This window comes from Mustela lutreola, chromosome 2 (genome assembly GCF_030435805.1).
Source record: "Mustela lutreola isolate mMusLut2 chromosome 2, mMusLut2.pri, whole genome shotgun sequence".
Classification (NCBI taxonomy): Eukaryota; Metazoa; Chordata; class Mammalia; order Carnivora; family Mustelidae; genus Mustela; species Mustela lutreola.
In genome coordinates this window covers 4,317,714-4,337,069 of record NC_081291.1, presented here as the reverse complement: position 1 = coordinate 4,337,069, position 19,356 = coordinate 4,317,714, and the positions used below count along the sequence as shown (strand labels likewise).

Sequence of the window (19,356 nt, the reverse complement as noted above, 5' to 3'; positions counted from 1 at the left end):
CCGGGCATCCCCGGTCACGGTCACGGGCTAACCCGTGCTTCCTCCGCTTACCCGAAAGGCCACTCCATTCCTGCACGCTCGTCTGTGTGCTGCGCTCCCCTCCGCTGCCCGCTGCCCGTCTGTCACTGACGCCCCCTCACTGAGCTTTTCACTACTGTGGCTTTGTCATTTCTTTATTACTAGTAGAACTAGTCCTGTCTGTTAATTATCATTCCCTTCCCTTCGTAGAGTTTCCCAGAGAGGCCGGCATGGTGGCTTTCCCACCTAGCCTAATCAGCCTGGGTTCGAGAACGTTTTCTTTATCTCGTGATCCTCAAGTTTCCTGTTAACATTTTAGTTTCAATTTTAATTTAAAAATATATATATATATATATATATATATATATATATATATATATATATATATGGCACCGGGTGGGTCCCCAGAGAATCCTTGGTGGCCACTGTCTCCGGGTGACTGCGAACAGCGCAGGGGTGGGGGTCGGTTCGTCACTGCACCCTCTCTCCAGGGGATCGTGAGCCTGGGCGGCCGCGCCTCACCTTTCTTACGTCAGAGCGTGTGTAGTGTTCAAAGTGAAGAAGCTGTGAGCTTTACCGCATCTGGTTTTGGCTTTTCCGCAGCCTTCGGCAGGAACTCCTCACGCACTTGGGCACGAGGGACACTGCGGCCGGGCTCCCTGTGGGGTGTCAGGTGGCGTCCCCGGCCTCCACCCCCCCCCACGTGCCACTAGCACCCACCTGCCTAGTGGAGACAACCAAAAATGTCCCCAGACATTGCCACATGTGTCCTGGGGGCACAGGACCACCCTGGGTAAGAACCACTGCTTTTGTGAAACCAATTTTATTCACTTTCACCTTTAAATGTAAAGCACTGCCCCAGAGGGGGCATCTTAGTTAAAACCCGTCCCTGTTGGCTGGGCACTCGGAACAGCTTCCCTCCTTCTAGAAGGCAGCACCTTGGGCATCAGATCTTCTGGATCCTCCGATAGGGGTTCAGGGGAGCAGGGGCTCCGGGTCCCGGGATGAGGTCGGAAGCCCCGGGGCCTTTCCTGGCTGCTGGTTAGTCGTCATAGTCGTCCTCCTCGTAAAGATTTTCAATTTCAGCTTGGTAGATCCTGGCCACCATGGCCCTCTTGAGTTTGGTGGTGGCTCCTGTCACAGAATCACGTGCAAGGCAGGGCCTTCCCCCAACCCCCCGCAGGAGCCTCCCTCCCCGCAGGATGAGATGTTCATGGGCCCGGTCAGTCCTGGGGATGTAGGGGGTCTCCTGGGGTCGGAACAGTAGAAGGCTGGGATTGAGGGACCCAAGGAGGGGAGGTACAGTAGGCCCGTCCCAAAGTGCCCCGAGATTGTCCGTCCTGCACGGGGACCACCGCTGAGGACCGCCCCCTCCCCCCCCAGCTGGGTTCCTCGGAGGAGCCGCTGAAAAACACAGGCGCCTGGGATCGTGGCCTGGGCAACGGCAGCGTTTGAAGAGCACGAGCCGGGGGCTTGGGAGTGAGGCCCCGCAGCAGGACCCTTCCCGGCCCACCCCCGCTCACCCAGCTCCCCTCCAGCCACCGAGAAGTCCGTCCTGAGGATGGTCCACTTCATGATCTTGGCGCTGTCGGAGGTGACCTCGGCGTTGGCGGCATCAATGCCCTGACCAATGAACTCCAGGACCACAGGGTCCCCGTCGTAGACGATGTCGGACAGCCGGGTGGCCTGGCTCCTGAGCTGCCGGCAGAAAGCCACGGCCTCGCTGGTCAGCGCGTTCCGGGGCTCCCCTGTGTCTGTGTTGATCTGGCACTGACATTGGAGGCGGGGGGCAATGGGTCAGGAGACTCGCTAGCTGCCCCCACGCCCACACCCAAGCCCACGAGCCCAGCTCCCCACGCGGGGGCTCGCCCCCGTGGCTTGTCTCTCTCCTCTCCACCGTGGGAGGGCCGCGTCCCCGCCCCCTCCGGCGCCAATGAGAAAACAAGCTCGGCTTGGGGAGACTTGCCCCCCATGTCCCTACTTCCTCAGGGCTGGGTGGGCCCAGCTCAGCCCTAGCTGCCCTTTCTCTGGAAATGGGCCAGGAGCTTCCCCCCCCCGCAGGGGCCCAAGGGACCGACCTCTTGCCTCTCCTCCCCCAGCCTCAGTGTGCCCATCCTGAAACCGGGGCAGCAGCCTCCACCCAACCTACAGCCCGGATCATCGCGGGGCTCAGACACGCAGCCGGGAGGTACCTTGAGCGTAAGCAGGGCGCACAGGTAGGGCGCGTCCTGACCCACGAGCACGACGTAGCGCACAAGGGGGATGTACCGCTTCACCCGCTCCTCGATGGGGTTCGGGTTGATCCTCTCGCCTGAACTGAGGGTGATGATATCTGCATGCAGACAGGGAGCTGGGGGGGGCTGTGGTCTGAAAAGCCGCATCAAGTCAGCTCTCCTGCAGCCCACGGCCACCCCGATGTTCAGAAAGGACGAGATTGAGCCCAGGCACACAAAGGGTGTCCCTTCCTCCAAGCTGGACTTCAGTCCTCCCCTCATTGTTGTGCAGTACACTACCCGCACCACCATCCACAGCAGCCCTGTGGGGCCCACTCAGTAGAGGCACAGAGCACCTTGCAGCCTTGTCTTCCTCACCTCTGGTGTTGCCCACGACGTACAGGAATTTATCAGTGTCCAAAAAGCCTAGGTCCCCCGTGCGCAACCAGCCATGGGCATCAAACTTCTCCTGGTTGTTCTCCGCATCATTGAGATACCCCATGAAGACGTTCCGGCCCCAAATATAGATGTCCCCAATGCTCTCATCATCTTCATTCTGTGTCTTGATGTGGGTTCTGGGAAGGGACTTCCCACAGCTGGGGACAGTGGGCAGAGAAAGGATGTTAGGGACACACCAGATAGAGATTCCCACTGGCAGAGGGGCAACCCCTTACCCCCCACCCCCACCCCCGCACACAGCTTTTCAGATCCCAGGCCTTTCCTGCCTGTCGGGCTTCCAACGTCCTGTGGATCCAAAGCAGGGGGGCACAGGGAGAAGGGGGGCAGGGAGGGAAGGCTTGGCCCACCTTGACTTGGAACCAAGCTCGCTGGGTATGTGGACCTACCACACCCAGCTCCTGGCCAGCAGGAGCCCACGGATGAGCACAGGGGACAAGGAACTCCAGACACCTTTTGGGTGGGTGTCAGGAGAGAAAACAGGACCATCCAATCAAGAATGAGGCATCTCACCACCTCGGAAACTGGGGGTGGGTGCCGGGGCTGATGCTTTGCCTTTCAAAGTTCGAGGTTCCTCTCCAGGCACCTGGACCCCAATCCTTGCCGCACTTGCTCCCCAGGCTGACTGGAGACTCAGGGCAGGGCCTCAGCACGGGCCCAGCCGATGCCCAGCATACATCTGCGCGGGCTGAATTGTGTCTTCCCCAAATTCCTAACGCCCAAATGAGACGGTCGTTGGAGCTGGTTGGGTTTCCGTGAGGTCCTGGGAGCGGGGACTGCATGATGGGACCAATACCCTTTAAGGAGAGACACCATCTCTCCACCATGCAAAGACAGAGAGGGGCCAGTCGTCTACACCACACCCGAATCAGGGACATCTTGCTCTTGCAGCCTCCGGAACCGAGACGAGTTCTCTGTGGTTCCTGAAGCCCCTGGGCCTGGGGCGCTCTGTCTTGGCAGCCAGAGCGGAGACACGCCCCCTGAAGCCAGACGCCCTGCCCCTCTTGCAAGGCAATCTCCGTTCATGGTCCCACACCTCCCAAAGGAGCAAAGCCACCCAATGAAATACTGGAAAACCCAGAGGCCTGGCTAAGCGCCTCTGTTCTGACTGGTTTCCTGGCTGTGGACACCACTTGCCTCGCTCGAGCTGCTCAGGTCTTGTGTAGAATGACAGGATTCTGGAAGCATCGGAGGGCTGGCTCTGGCTGCTTGGGTTGCGAGCCCCACCGCCCCCCATGGCAGGGATTCTTGACGCCGGGTTCCTGCTGGAACCCCAGCGGTCTGGCAGGCAGGGCTCACTCCACATGCCAAGCGGTACCTAGAACGTGCGGCAACTCCGAACACCACCACCCAGTCGGGCGACAGCTCGGGCCGCGGAACCGATCTTTCCTTCAGCCCCTGTGCCTGTCCGCCCTTCTGCCCTGCCTCTCTTTGGGTCTGGGGGTTGAGGAGACCCTGTGGGTGGCAAAGTGCTTGGTGACTGGGGCCTTTGTCTTGTCTCTGCTGAAGGTCGCTTTCACCTCCCCAAAGCAGACTCTCTCCTTGACCAGACGCAGCTCGGGCTTCTCTGAGCTGTCTTCTCCACAGCCCTCAGCCTTGGTCTCTAGGCACAAACCATCTCATCCACCCCCGGAACAGAGAGACTTGCGAAAACCTTAGCATTTCCCGACACTCAGGCCACGTCCCCCAGGATGGCCCCATCCCTTTTATATCCCTTCCAGAAAGCTCGGAGCTCCCAGGAGAGTTTCCCAGATGGTCCCCAGAAGCCCCCTTTTAGGGTAGCTACTTTAAAAAAGCTTTCAGGCAAGTCCTCCTCTGCCCTTTGAGATGCAAATCTGCCACCCAGAACTTTCTCTGCTCTTTGAATGGTCAGGGAGGTAACTCTGGCTTTCTCCCCCAGCGCCTGTGGGAGGCTCAGGACCCCTCCCCAGAGGGCTGCTTGCTCTCATCTGCGCCTCCTGCCACAAACACACAGGTGGCTTATTTCTTTCCAGAGAAGCAAGTGCCAGTTGTCAGACCTGGAGGGGTTCAGTTAGTGAGCGCCAACCCCCTTTCCTGCTTTCTGTGACAGCCACTTCCCAGACGGCTCAAGCCCCCACCACCTCCCTTGACCCCACAGACCCCTCGAAGACATCCAGTCCCTCGGCCCAAATTCAAGTAGAGGTCAGGTCACACGGGTCCTCCTTCTGGCTGCAGTGGTAGTTGTGAATAAAATCTGTCCCTGTCACTTTAAGGTGTGTCTGGTTTTACCTTTGAAAATGGTCACCCCTCCAGAGGCCAGCCCCAGGTTAGGGAGACCGAGGACGGGGGAGAAAGGCAGCCCACCAAAAGGGCTGGGACATGTTAACTATTTTGTCCTGTCTTTTCAGCACATGCTGAGTCCTCCAGGAAATGTGCAGGGGTCCCTGAACGAAATCAGTGGTGGTAGTAGCCAGTCTCCAGATGGCTTTGCCCACCCAGAATCCACATCCTGGTGTAGCCCCCTCCTACCCTGGAGAGGGCTGGTCTTCCCGACCCCCACAGATGTCAGACAGGGCAGAAATAGCAAAGTTCCGCTTCTGAGGTTAGGTCGTAATAGGGTTGCCAGATCAAATACAAGATGCCTGGGTATATCTGAATTACAAGTGCAAGTATAAGTATATCCCAGATATTACAGGGGATATACTTACAGTGTAAAAAAAAAAAAAAAAAAGGTTGTTTGTCTGAAATTCAAATGTCCCTGGGTGTCCTGTATTTTATTTGCTGAATCTGGCAACCCTAAAGTGTGGCTTCCATTTCCACCTTGTCCTCTCTGGGGTCTCTTGTGTGGGGAATACTACTGTCGTGGTGGGGAGAGGTCAGCTAGCAAAGGAACAAAGCTGCCGTGTGTGGAAGCCAGCCTCCGAGCGGCTCCTCTGGCCCCGGTTGAGCCTTCAGATGAGGCCACCCCAACCAACAGCTTGACTGTGACGCCTTGAGGTACACAGCTCCCAAGCAGTCCCAATTCCCAACCCACAGAGGCCATGGAATCATGTTTGTGGTACTAAGCTGCGAAATTTCAGGGTAACCTTTATACGGCGATGAATGTGTTCCCTCCCAAGGGGCCGGGGTGTCAAAAATGGTTGGCCATTTGTAACAAGAATGGTTGGCACATTAGAAAACAAATCTGATGGGCTTTGGGTTCACCCTACATGGGGGTTCGCTTGCTCGTTTGACCTCGGATATGCATTCCACAGTGGGGAAGAACAGAGTAGTGGGACTGTGCGCCCAGGTCAAGGTCAGGGCCCCCCCGCCAGCCACCTGTCCGTCCCTCCACTGAGACCCACCTCAGCAGCCGGAAGTCATGCTGCCTGGAGACCGTGTGGATGCCAGTGCTCTCGGACAGGCCGTAGAGCGCAAGGATGGGCATGTTGAGGCTGAGGAAGTAATCCAGGGTGGCTCTGGAGAGCCCCAGGCCCAGGCTGAAGTACTGCCGGCAGTGATGGAGACCGAGGAACTTCCTGGCCTGGTTAAAGGTCAGCCTCTTGGCCAGGCCGAAGCACAGCGGGAGATGGGTCTGCCTTGAGGAGCGGACACAGGGGAGCAGAGCTGGGCCTCGGGACTCCACGCCGGCACCCCCCGCCCTCCTTGACCCGAGACCCAGCCTCACTTGAACATCCACTTTCTGTTTGTCCTGAGTCCCAGCCCCATGGCCCACTGGTCGACCCTCCTCCGGAATGGGGAGGATGAGAGCTGGTCGGTCTTCAGGTTGTCCAGCAATCTGTCCCAGACCCACGGGACACCGTGGAACAAGGTGGGCTTCACCTCCCGGAGCGTGTCTATCAGGGAGCCCTGCATCACACGGCACCATGGGCTCCCGGCCAGCCCTGCCCCAGCCCCCCAGCCCCCTGCCCCACCGCAGGGCCAGGTGTGGGAAGCCCCTCGCTGCAGCCATGGCCGGGACCCGTGTCGTGAGGGAGGCAGGGAGGGGGATGGTCGAGGGGGATGACCAGGACCCTCTGCTCCCACCGGCCCTGATCAGTGGGACACGCAGGATCCGTGTCCCTCCCCACGTGACTCAACACATGTGAGATTCAGCCACAACATTTGCTGCTCCTGGGGTCCCATCCACCCTCTCCCAGAAGCCTGAGTCGGGGCAAGTAGTGGATGGAGAAGGGAAGAGAAGGTGCAGAGACAGAGACAGAGACACACGGAAAATGACAAACACATAACGGAAAATGACAAACACACAGATTAAGAGATGGCGGGAGAGAGAGACAAGATGAGACAGAGAGACAGAAGGGACAGGAGGGGAGGGAATGAGAGGACGTGGGGGCTGGGGAGGGACAGACTCTGGCTTTATCTCCGCTTTCACATCTTCTCAGTTACCGAGAGAGATGCCCCAGTGTCCACAAACGCAACACTGACAAGGAAGCGTGGAGAGTGAAGCCGAGCCGAGCCACGCCCACCGGCCCCACCAGAAGAGGCCAGCCGCACAGCTGAACCGGGGCTCACATTATTAAAAGGCCTTTAAGGGGCTCCAAGAAGAGCTTGTGACTTGTGAAAATATGAAATCGAAGCTTTCGTGTCCGTAACGTTTTCCACTTTTTTCAGTGAGAAATCTGCAGAAATTTGTTCTCTCCCTAAGTACCTGCGTGATTCACCTCAGTTAAACCCCTCAACCCGGGAAGCCTCCAGCCCGCGCCACCTGGCCCTTTGCGGGACATGTTTGCGGGCCCCTTGGCTGAGGGAGTCACAAGGATCCGGCGGGCAACGAGGTTCTGGTTTTTTCGCTTTTCCCTACTTCCTGTCTTGACGGGAAGTGTGTGATTTTCTACACTCAGAGTCAACGCGGCTGGGACTGAGGTCTCGTGACGTGTGTCAGTGACGTCACGACCCACATGACCCCATCCTGACCATTTTCAGTGCACAGCTCCGTGCCCTGAAGCTCGCTCACACTGTCCTGCGGTCATCCCCACCGTCTGTCTCCAGAACTTTCCATTTCTCCGCACAGAGACTCTGTCCCCATGAAGCACAGACTCCCACCCTCTGCCCCAGCCCTGGCTTCCACCCTCTCCTCTCTGGTTTGTGTGGACTCGACTCCTCTGGGGACCTCCCAGGAGTGGGGTCCTGCGGGACAGGTCCTTCTGGCTGCTCTCGCTGAGCCCCGTGTCCTTGGGGTCCCCCCACGTGGTGGCAGGTGGCAGGGTCCCTTCCTTCCTAGGGCTGGACAGTCTTCTGTTGGGTGATGGAGCTCTATTACCCACTGGTCTGTTGGTGGGCACGATGTGCATTTCGCCTCACATGCTTTTGTAACGGCTGGATCAAGCCTCCTGTGCTGGTGAGCTTTGCCCCGTGGGAGGAGCCGCATGGAGGCTTCCCATTCCCCAGGGCACGATCTCATGTCTGCTCCAGCCCCCTCACTTCACAGACGGGGAAACTGAGGCCCAGAGACGCAGAGGACCAAAGTCGCACAGCAGGCTGGGGGTGGGGGCAGGGCAGGCATCCCAGTCCTGGGCCGAGCTCCCCACAGAGGAGGAAGCCCCCTACCCCTCCAACCTCCCCGGCCTCACCTGCACCCATGGCAGCAGAGGGCCCGGGAGCTCCACTCACCCTCAGAGCGTCCGGCTGGGCGAAGTAGAGGGTTCCGGCAACTGAGATGGAGACCCACATGTCCAAGAGCTGGGCCCCCATGTAGCTGAGCGGGAGGTAGTTCACCAGGATCTCCTGCGCCTCTGGAGGGCACTTGTAAGACAGCCTCTGGGCCGTGGCCAATGTGGTCCAGGTGATCTGCAAGGCCCCAGAGCCATCACCCGGAGGCTTGTTCTCCACCCCCGGGAGCTCACCTTCCTCCACACGAGCCCCAGAGCCCCAGGCTCCCCCCTCCAGAGGGGACACTCACATTGTCGTGGCTAAGCATCATGGCCTTCGGGGGGCCTGTGGCCGACAGGCTGTAGACCAGCATGCAACACTGGTTGGGCTTCTGGGAGTCGATGACCCGGTCCAGCGTGTCTTCTGAGATGCCGCCTGCCAGGTCCAGGAACCCTCTCCACTGCAGAGAGCCAGTGGAGGGGTGGGGGGTGGCCCGGAGGGGACCTTGACCCTGAGACCTCAGCCCCCAGGCCATGCCCCCGCCCCTGCCCTCCCCGGCGAGGACCTACAGAATACAGGTTCTGCAGCCGGGTCCGGATCTCCTCCTTGTACTGCACGATGGCTTTGAGGTGTTTCAAGGAGCCCTGGATCTGCCAGACAGCAAGGGGCTCAGGACGCGCCAGGCAGGAGCGCTGGTCGCAGCTGAGCCCCGAGCCCGCTTCCCCAGTACTCCCCCACGGGCGGCAAGGGCACTCCCCCATTTTCTTTGGATTGTGGCAAAACACACAGGAATTGGCCACGTTAACCATTTCAACGTGGACACTTGAGCGGTATTGAGTACATTCACGTGATGTGAACGTCACCTCTGTCTAGTTCCAGAACATTCCGTCTCCCCAAAAGGAAACCCGGTGGCCGTTAGCTGTGACTCCATTCCCCTGTCCTCCAGCCTATTCCGGATGTTTCGTATAGACAGAATCCTACACTCTGTGGCTGCGTGTGTCCAGCTCTTCTCACTGAACGTCACGCTTTCTAGGTCTGCCTATACAGGGGCGTGTCGGTGCTTTCCTCATTTTAGGGCCGAGGAACAGTCCAGGGCGGGGATGGGCCACCATTTATCCGCTCATCGGCTGATGGGGTGCTGCACTGTGCCCCTGTCTGGGCTGCTGGGAATGTCTGTGTATGAACTTTTGTTTGCACATCTAGTTTTCCATTCTGTTGGGTGCCGACCCCCAGGTGTGGGATTGCTGGGTCATAGGATGGTGATTCTACCGTCGGCTTTCTGAGCAGCTTCCCACACAGCCACCCCATTTTTTCTGCCCACCCCCCGTCACATACGAGGGCTCCAGGAGCCCCGTCACCTCACCGACACTTGTCACCTGCGTTTCTGACAATGGCTGTCTTCGTGGGTGGGAAGTGGTGTCTCGTGACGGTTTCCCTCTGTGTTTCCCGGATGACCGTGGATGTTGACCATCTTCTCTGGGGCTTACTGGTCATGCGTGTGTCTTCTCTGGAGAAATGTCGAAGTTCTTTGCCCACTTTTGAACCGGGTTTTCGTTGCTGGTGTGTTTTTGATGTCGAGGGCTCCTGGACCCATTCTGAAGGCGGACTGCATGGGTGTCCTAGGGCTGCTGGGATACACTACGGTGTCGGCTCTGAGCGGCTTGATCTGCTCTCTGCTTAGAGTCTCGTAATCTCCAGACCCAGGAGTGGGAAGCCTGGGTCCCTTCTGGAGGCCCCACGGCAGGATTGCTCGTTTGGGAACTGGCTTCTTTGGGTTTTTGGCAGAATCCGGCTTCCTGCGGCTGGAGGACCGAGGTCTGCCTGTCTCCTGGCTGGCTGTCAGCCTAGGGCTCTTCTCCGCTCCTGAAGGCCACCATATTCTCTGGCTCAGGGTCCCTTCCTCCATTTTCAAAGGCAGAAACCCGGGGGTCAGGGAGGTTGAGTTCTTCTCATCCTTTGAATCTCTCGGCTCTCGGATCTGCCTTATCTTTCTCTGCCTCCAGCTGGTGTGTTTATAGGAGACCCCTCCCCCGGATCATCCAGGATCATCCCCCAGCTGAAGGGCCTTAATATTAATCCCATCAGCAAAATCCCTTTTGCCACACAAGGTGCCGTGATCACGCGTCCCAGAGATTAGGGCGTGGACATCCTTGGCATCAAGGGGCTGATCACATGGACCGACGGGATTTCCTGAGAGGGAGGACTTCAGGGATGGGGCCAGACTTCGGGTCTGAGCAGCTGGAAGGAGATGCAACTATTGGGAAAGCTGGAGATAAAAAGGCGGGAAATGTCTGCAAACAGCTGTCTCCCGGGGAAAAGACACAGAGCACAGGAAGCAGCGGTCTGCTGTCCCCCGCCTGGCTCTGTGATTAAGGTTCAAGCAAGTGAAGAGGAACATGGAGCAGCCGGACAGTGCAAGGTTTTCAACATCGTCCCCACTGCGGCAGGGGCACGCCGGCCAGGTGGAGAATGACCCAGGCCACACGCCTGGTCACCTGCCCAGACCCTGTCTTGGGTTTATTTATTTATTGAGCATTAAAACATTTGTGGTTAAAAAAAAATACATGACAAAGTTTCCCATCTTAACCATTTTAAGCAGACTTTTTATGGTGTTACGTGTATTTGCATGACTGGGAAACAGATCTCCAGAACTTCCCATCTCCCCACTCGGAGACTCTGTCCCCGTGAATCACGGACACCCACCCCCACCACCCCAGCCCTGGCTCCCACCCTCTCCTGTCTGTGTGGACACGGGACTCCTCTGGGGACCTCCTGGGAGTGGGGTCCTGCAGGATGTGTCCTTCTGAGTCTGGCTCCTCTTGCTGAGCCCAGGGTCTCAGGGTTCCTCCACGTTATGGCAGGGGTCAGGGTCCCTTCCTTTCTGAGGCTGGACTGTGTTCCCACATGGGGATGGACCGTGCCGTGGGTATTGTTCATCCATCAGCGGACATCCGGGTTATTTCCATATTTTGACTGTTGTGGATACTGCTGCTATAAACTTGAATGAACCAAAGTATCTTCAACACCTTTTCTTACTTCTTTCGGGCATGCATCCGGCATGGGCATGGGATTGCTGCTGCCTTTATAAAGTTTTGAGGACGCACCATGCTGTGTTCTATAGTGGCCGGACCGGTTTACGTTCTCGACAGAGGCCTGGATTGATGGATGGATGCATAATTTACATTCAGTAAAAGTCACCTGTTTAGGTCCACAGTTTCACGAGTCTTTTTAAAAAAGATTTATTTATTTATGTTTAGAGAGAGAGAGAGAGCAGCAGGGAGGGGCAGAGGGGAAGAGAGAGAGAGAGGGAATCTCAAGCAGACTCCACATGGAGCTTGGGACCTGACCCAGGGCTCCATCTCGTAATCCTGAGGTCATGACCTGAGCTAAAATCAAGAGTCAGATGCTTCAGCGACAGAGCCACTCAGGCACTTCCAGTTCCACGAATCTTGACAAACTTACAGCTGTGGGACCACCACCTTCATCAAGATCTAGAGCATTTCCATCGCCCCATGAAGTTTCCTCGGCCCCTTTGTGGTTCGATTCCTCCTTTCAACTTGGGAGCTGCTGTTCTGGATTTCTGTCCCGTAGCTTTGCCTTTGCTGGGGCTTCCCATATATAAACTCACACCACGGGTAACCTTCTCTTATTCAGCACATTTCGGATGCAGCCACGTGATTACACGTAACAGGAGCCCAGTCATCACTATGGTTTGGTGGTACTGATGGACCACGATTTATCCAAATGACACAAAAACAGCTGGATCTTCGTTAATGGATGTTTGGGCAGTTTTTGGCAATCAGGCCTGGAACAGCCACAGACACTCACATGCAGGGTAGACGTGTGTTCTCATTTCTCTTGGGTATGTACTCATGTGGGAGGTCTGGACTATATATTACGCCTTTGTTTCACTTGCTGTGAAACCATCTAGCCATTTTCCAAGATGGCGGCACCATCTCCGCCAGCAATGCAGCAGCATTCTGGTGGCTCTCTCTCTCCTCATCAACATGCAGTATGGTCTGTTTTAAAACTGGAGTCATCCTAGGGGTGTTTTGTGGTGGCCCTGTCTTTGCCTACATGCCTCTGTCCGCTTGTTGTGGGTCCTCTTAGGGTCCCCATTTCATAGAGTTCAGCTAAGGCTGAAGGACAGGCAGGGGCTGACCCAGAAGTTTCAGCTCTAGGACCATCACAGTTCTTCCACAGGAGGGAGAAGAGGACCCAGAGCCCAGGGTGGCCAAACATGAGTGGGCATTACTCTGATGTCCACCTCCTCTGGGTGCCCCATGTGCCCATGGATCTTTCCCCATTCCCTCCTTGGAACAGAGATCAAATAGGAATGACCATACCATTGATGATCCTATTGACGATAGTGTTAGCATTGAACACTGATCATACTAAGCTCTGTCCGAGCCTATTTCAGGTGTACTCAGTTCATTCTCAGAACCAAACCCATTAGGTAGGTCCTATTACCACTCCCACTTTACAGGTGAGGAACCTGAGGCACCAGAAGGTGCAACACCTTGCCCAAGGGTCCACACTTAGTGAAACAGCCTCCAAGCCATGAAGCCCACACCCAGAATCACCTCACTTGGAGCAGCCCTGGCCCAGAGAAATTCAGGATCTGTTGTACAGTTCCATTAAGATGAAACATCCAGAACAGGCAAAGCCACAGAGACAGAAAGTAGGTTGGTGGTTGCCAGGGACTGGGGCCAGGGGAATGAAGCATCCCCACTGACAGGCACAGGGCTTGCTTTTCAGGTGATGGAATGTTCTGGAACCGGACAGAGGTCGTGGTTGCACAACACTGTGAGTGCCTCAATGCTACTAAACTAAAAAGGGTGTCAGTGGTAAATTGTATACTGTGTGCATTTTACCACAGTAATTTAAAAAAAAAGTGGGAGAGAGGATCTGCTTGCAGTAGACACATCGAAGTCCCAGTTTGGGGTGTGTTGGGGTCAGCCCCTGAGCCAGCATTGAGCAGGCTCTGACCTCCTCAGGCTTGAGCACCGGCTGTGGTCAGCAATGCAAGGGCCATTTGGCAGGAACGGCACATGCCTGGCATCTCTTACAGGCACCGGACCTGCCCAAGCATGGAATCCACAGTTCCCAGCTTGTGAGTAACAGTGGGATGGTAGGTGCATCATTCATTGGATCTGTTTTGTCTACTGGGCAAAGTCTGTGTCTTTACCCGAGCTGTGCCCTCCATCAGGCATGCCCACCTGGATCCCGCAGGTCCCCAAATCACTGACCTGGATGATTTTCTGCAACTGCCTGTCATTATCCACCACAAAGATGTCTATCTCCGAGCTTTCAGCGATGACCTGGCAGGCTTTGGGGGAGTTGGTGGCCAAGATGCCAACAGAGAAGCCTCTAGAAGCAGAACCCAAGAGGTGAAGACCCACCAGCGAATTGCAGGGCTTCCAAGAGGCCAGCTTTGCCAAAGGAGAGACAGCCCCTCAGGAAGAGCCCTTAGTGTGGCAGATAGCCCAAACACCCACAGTATGCCTTGTTTGAAGGTGGGACTCAGGGACAGCTTGGGTGTGAGCCCTGCCCTCCAGAGTTTCCCCAATGGTCTGGACAAGTAGGGGAGGGCTCCATGCTAGAGAACCCTGGGAAGTGGGGAAGGTTTTTTGGAGGAGGGGTCATGAGGCTGGGCTTCACAGGATGTGTAGGAGTTCGACTGGTAGAGAATGTCAAGAAGGGTGAGCTGGCTGGTGCTCAGGGCTGAGCCCTTGATGAGTTCCACTGAACACAGCCCAAACAGGAGCCTAGTCTGCTCCTTGAACTGGACTCTTCCGTGAGACCCCCAAGAGGAGGGATAAGCCTTTGCTGGACTGGTGGCTTCCTGCCTCCATGTACCCCAGGGAGATACCAGACAACTCTTACCCAGCCATGATAGCACCAATGCTGGCGATGACCCACTCCTCCGAGTTTAACCCCATGATCCCCACTCCGTGGAAGCGCTCCAGGCCCAGCTGGGGAAGGAGGCCCTTGTGAGACACGGGGGTGCTCATCTGCTACTTGCCCCTCCCTCCCTGCCCCGGAGCCGGAGCCTCAGGCTGGGAACCCTGGGCTCCCTTTTCTCTGTTGACCATTTGGACTTCTGTTTGCTGATCAAAGAGCCCATCTCCCCCATTACAAGCATCGAGGGCAGTGGTTCTCAACAGAGACGACTCCACCTTCCCAGGTGACATTGGGCAACATGGGGAGACATTTCTGGGGAAGGGCATGGTGCTGACATCGAGTGGGTGGGCACCAGGGGTGTTGAGAAATATCCTCTAACGTACAGAACAGACCTGTCCGCAAAAAATGATCCAGCCCCAAGTGTCCATAGTACTGAGATTAGAAAATATGAATAAAACGTGCTCCCCCTCCAACATTTTTATGAATAAATATTTGACAAAATCAGGGCTGTACTAGGCCTATATTATCATTAACATGCCATTGTTGGTAAAACCAAACATCCTGACTATTTTCCCAGCATTTAAATATTTCTTTATGGTATTAAATAGAACACCTCAATGATATTGGGGAATATAGAGATGTCACAATTTGGGGGCATCTGGCTGGCTCAGTTGTTAAGTGTCTGCATTCGGCTCAGATCATGATATCAGGTTCCTGAGATCAAGCCCCGAGTCAGGCTCCCTGGTCAGCGGGGAACCTGCTTCTCCCTCTACCCTTCACCCTGCTTGTGCTCTCTCTCTCAAATAAATAACATCTTTTTTTTTTTAAGTCATAATTTAGTGACCCCCTCCCCTTATTGGTTGATACTTAGGTAAGATCCTTTCCCCCCTCCATTTTTATTAGATAAAATATTGGGAGAACATCTGCCTAGCTCAAGCTCTGTATACCCACATTATTTGTGCTGATGTATGGATTGACTTAAAAATTCAAAATGGCGCACCATTCATCCACCCTGGAAGAACCAGGGGTTGCCACCACCTGGGCCCCAGGTGGGCCTTTCCCCTCCACTCTAGGCTTCTGAGCACAACTGCCCACTGCTGGTGTCCTTGTCTAAACAGGGCACTATAAAGTCAACATAAAGAATTGTTGATGTTACCCACTCCCTTGTGCTGACCTGCCTTCTGCAATCTCAGTTAACAGCAGTTCCTTCAAGTTGCCCAGGCCAGAAATCTTGATTATCCTCACTGCCTTTCATTCTCCTGGACACCCAACTCATCAAGACATAATGTTGGCTCTGCCTTCAGAGTCTGACCACATCTCATCCACTCCCCTGCTACCATATAGGTCCCAAACACCTTCTCAACCTCAACTGGTCTCTCTTTTTCCACTCAGTCTGTTTTCTCTGTAGCAGCCACACAGTGCCTGGGAGTACCCAACTCTAGGCACATTTTTTGCTTACAGCCCTCCATGGCTCCCACCTCATTACTGGTAAAAGCCCTCCAAGACCCAGCAAAACATGTCCCTATTGTCCCCTGCCCTCATCACCTCCCTCTCCTCCTCACTCACTCTGCTTTAGCAACGTCGGTCTCTTTGCTGTTCAACCAACATGCCAGATCCCGTCCTGCCCCAGGGCCTTTGCACATTTGTTGCCACTGCCTGTAACACTTACCCCCAAATACTCACTTAAATTCCCCCCTCCCAGTTGTTTAAGTCTTGTTGAAATGCCACTCTCAGAGAGTCTCTCTTTGGCCACCATAGGGTAAGATTATAACCCATACCCCAGCTCATCAACCCTTTTATTTTCTTTAGTTTTCTCTGGATCACTGTCTACTTCCTGAATACTTGTTTGTTACGTTGACTGGACAAGTTCCTAGAGGTCTCTTGCCCCCTTTCCTAATCTGAAAAACAGGCATTCCTTTCTTGAAGACATACCCAAGGGGCTAGATTCTGGAGGCCTGCAATGAATGAGGTGGTCTGGCCCCTTGCCCTCATGAACTGACCAACTAAACAAATAAAATTATACAACTATGTTGACACATGGCTATGAGAGCTGGGCAGAGCATTTTCAAAGGGGCTATGATAGAGTGTGTTGGGAGCTGGTGAGTCTGGGGAGCCAGGGTGATCAGGGATGACCTCACTCAAAAGATGAAGCATTGGAGGGGTGCCTCGGGAGCTTAGTCTGTGTCTGACTTGTGATTTCAGATCAGGTCACGATCTCAGCCTGGTGAGGTCAAGCCCTGGGTCAGGCTCCGCACTCAGCAGGGAACTGCTTGAGATTCTCTCTCCCTCTGCCCCTCCCTCCAGGAAATAAATAAATCAGAAAAATAAAAAGTGATACATTGGCAAAGAGACACAGTAACAGTAACTACTGTAAAAATATAGCTAATGCTGATGTAATGCTCAGTGTGAGTCAGGGGCTGTTTGATAGGTGTAAACTTTCTGAATTCTTTTTTTTTTCCTTTAAAGATTGTATTTACTTCTTTATTTGAGAGGGGAGAGAGCACAAGCAGGGGCAGGGACAGAGGAAGAAGGAAAAGCAGGTTCCCTGTAAGGCAGAGAGCCTGACACCAGACTCAGTCCCAGGACCCTGAGATCATGACTTGAACCCCAAGCAGACGCTTAACCCACTGAGCCACCCAGGCGTCCCAACTCCCTGACTTCTTGTAGCAAACCCTTGTTTTATACTAAATTTAATAAAGTAAATGGATCTGTCCATATATAACGTTTACATTTTTAATAACATACATATAAAAAAATAGATATAAAAATCCCCATTTTAGGGCGCCTGGGTGGCTCAGTGGGTTAAAGCCTCTGCCTTCGGCTCAGGTCATGATCTCAAGGTCCTGGGATCGAGCCCCGCATCGAGCTCTCTGCTCAGCAGGGAGCCTGCTTCCTCCTCTCTCTCTGCCTGCCTCTCTGCCTCACTTGTGATCTCTGTCTGTCAAATAAATAAATAAAATTGTTTCTTAAAATAATCCCCATTTTACAGATAGGGAACCCGAGGCACGGTGAGGCTGGGTCATTAACGTTGGTTTGAAGCACAGCCGACACCCAGTGTTCCATTAGCTTTCTGGGTACAGCACAGTGATTCCACAAGCCTATACGTGATGCTACGTCCACAAGCGTAGCCTAAGTAATTTTTTAAACAAAAAAGCTACAGGCATCTAACCACACCTGGTGGTGAGCGAGGTTAAGTGACAGGAGCAAAAATGGGCAGGTAAGGGAGGAGCCAGACGAAAGGATGCCTGTCCAGGTGGGCCTGGCTGGAGGGGCGCTTAAGGAAGAGACGGGGTGGGGGTGGGGTGGGGATGGTGTCGGGGAGTGGCGCGCAGGCGCAGTGGTCCGGCCACAGCAGTGCGCAAGCGCAGAGCGGCGGGCGCGCGCGCGCGCGCGCGCGCGCGCAGGCGCAGGAGGACACGTGGTACCTTGAGGAAGGCCTTGGCGGCGCGCCGGCACTCCTCGTAGTACTCGATGTAGGTGAGCAAGTGCCAGCCGTTCCTGTGCTTGGAGCCGAGCGCGATGTAGTTGGCGTACTTGATGGCCGTGTTCATGACCATGTCGTGCACGGTGATGGGCGCCTGGCTGGTGAAGGCGTCCTCCTGCCGCAGGTGCACCTCGCCGTCGCGCTTTGACGTGCAGTAGGGGTGCTCTGTGGGCAGGCGGGGCTCGGGGGCGGTGAGACCCCGGGTGGGTGAAGGAGGGGCTCGGAGGCGGTGAGACCCCGGGTGGGTGAAGGAGGATGCAGGGCTGCGGCCCTGGCGGCGGCAGGGGCGGGCAGAGCAAGTGGGGGAGGGCATGGCGGACAGAGGGAGAGAGACGCCGCCGCCCAGGGAGAAAGCTGGAGGGGGATGGGGAGACACAGAAGAGGGCGCGGCGACGGGTGGACAGACAGATGCTCCGGCCCAGACGGGGGGCTCGGCAGCAGCCCAGTCGCAGGCCCGCTGCCCCTCCTCTGGACTCCCCAAGGACCAGCGCCTCGGACCGCTGTGTCCACCTTCGCCACCTCCCTCCGGTACTCCCAGCCGCCCGGCCAGCCTCCCCCAGTTCCCTGACCTGACCCCAGAGATCCCGAGGCTGGCTCACCCACCTTGGGTGGGTGACTGGCTTCTGTGGGGCCCAAAGAGCCCCCCCTTACCTTTGGCTTTAACTTCTGATTGCCGATCTCTCTCAGTTGGACTCAGTGTCTTGCGTGAGGACATGCGTGAGGACATGCGTGAGGACATGGTGTGCAGCCTATCTTCCGCCTCACTTACAGCCTGGGGAGCGTCGGGCCTCCTGGGACATCCACAGAAACACACTTGCAGTTGGGTGGAGGGCTGCGAGTGTCCAGGCCCGTGGAGGCCTGGGGCTCCCAGCTACTGGCAGGGGTGGTCAAGGAAGGCTGCTCTGAACAGTGGGTAGGAGCTGACTTGGCGAGGGGAGGGGGGAAGATCTGAGGAAAGAGAGAGTGTGATGAAGGCCGTCCGGGCTGGAGTATAAGGAAAAGTGGGGGAAAGGGAGGAAAAGAAGCCAGCTGGGTGGCGAGAGTGGATCAGCATGGGGTCTTGCTGGCTGTGTTAGTCCAGAATTGCTTTCTGGTTCCTTCTGTGTCCAACCCCCACGCAGTGTGGAGACTGGCTGACCCCTGACGGGAGCTGAAATGCGTCAGCTCCCAGCCCCTGCCTTCCGCCCACGACACATTTTCACCTTCTCTGTCATCAGGGAGGCTGTGCCCACTTCGGTCTGGCAATTCTTTTTATGAGCTTTGATGAACCCCCTGCTCTAGCCACAGGGGGACAGCAGTCTCTAGACTAGACATCCAGAATGTTCCTGCCTATGGCCAGCCTTTGTGACCTCACTGTGGATTCTATAGCCTAGAGCCACGGTGGAGATGTGGCCTGTTGCTGCTTGGCAGAGGCCTGTCTTAGGGGCCGGGGGTCTGCCCCCACAGCCAGTGGTTCCCAAGGTGGCCGCTCCCAGGGAGGAGCCAGCAGGCAGCAAAATCTTTGCTTTAAAGCTGGCAGCTGGAGGGATTCCATAGTCCCTGCCCAGCGTTGTTAGCTTTGGGTGACAAAGTTCACAGGAGACCAGAAAGGGAGTAGTGAGATGAGGAGGTACTGTGGAAGCCATGAGGTCTCGGGGCCAGTGAAGCTGAGTGTGTCAGAGAGCCAGTTAAGGTCAGCAGAACCCGAGGCTCCCAAAAGGTGGAGAAGGACCTTGAGTCACTATGCCTGTG

At 55.8% G+C, this 19,356-nt stretch overlaps 1 protein-coding gene across 2 annotated transcripts; it reads right to left on the bottom strand.

Annotated features, from left to right (window-relative positions):
- Window positions 1-838: 838 nt before the first annotated feature.
- Window positions 839-18,929, bottom strand: LOC131823369 (long-chain-fatty-acid--CoA ligase ACSBG2-like). 2 transcript variants are annotated; one of them, XM_059159650.1, is made up of 14 exons: window positions 18,828-18,929; window positions 18,277-18,416; window positions 17,567-17,790; window positions 14,124-14,212; window positions 13,487-13,607; window positions 8,807-8,887; window positions 8,548-8,697; window positions 8,259-8,435; window positions 6,316-6,497; window positions 5,993-6,226; window positions 2,610-2,827; window positions 2,211-2,368; window positions 1,542-1,788; window positions 839-1,152 (listed from the first exon to the last, which is right to left on the bottom strand). In XM_059159650.1, exons 2-14 carry the CDS (start codon window positions 18,362-18,364, stop codon window positions 1,061-1,063), a joined length of 2,061 nt encoding a protein of 686 aa, XP_059015633.1. In that variant the 5' UTR covers window positions 18,365-18,416; window positions 18,828-18,929; the 3' UTR covers window positions 839-1,060. The 2 variants fall into 2 exon arrangements, with proteins under 2 accessions (XP_059015633.1, XP_059015634.1); XM_059159651.1 differs by having other exon boundaries at window positions 840-1,152; window positions 2,211-2,350.
- Between the last annotated feature and the right edge of the window lie 427 nt (window positions 18,930-19,356).

Bases quoted from the DNA above. Each gene is read 5' to 3' on its own strand.
- LOC131823369 (XM_059159650.1), bottom strand. From the start codon at position 18,364: ATGTCCTCACGCATGTCCTCACGCATGTCCTCACGCAAGACACTGAGT. The intron at 14,213-17,566 runs GTACCACGTGTC...CTCCTTCCCCAG, and splicing joins CCGCCAAGGCCTTCCTCAAG to CTGGGCCTGGAGCGCTTCCA. The intron at 2,828-5,992 runs GTGGGTCTCAGT...CACTGTCCCCAG, and splicing joins CATGACTTCCGGCTGCTGAG to CTGTGGGAAGTCCCTTCCCA.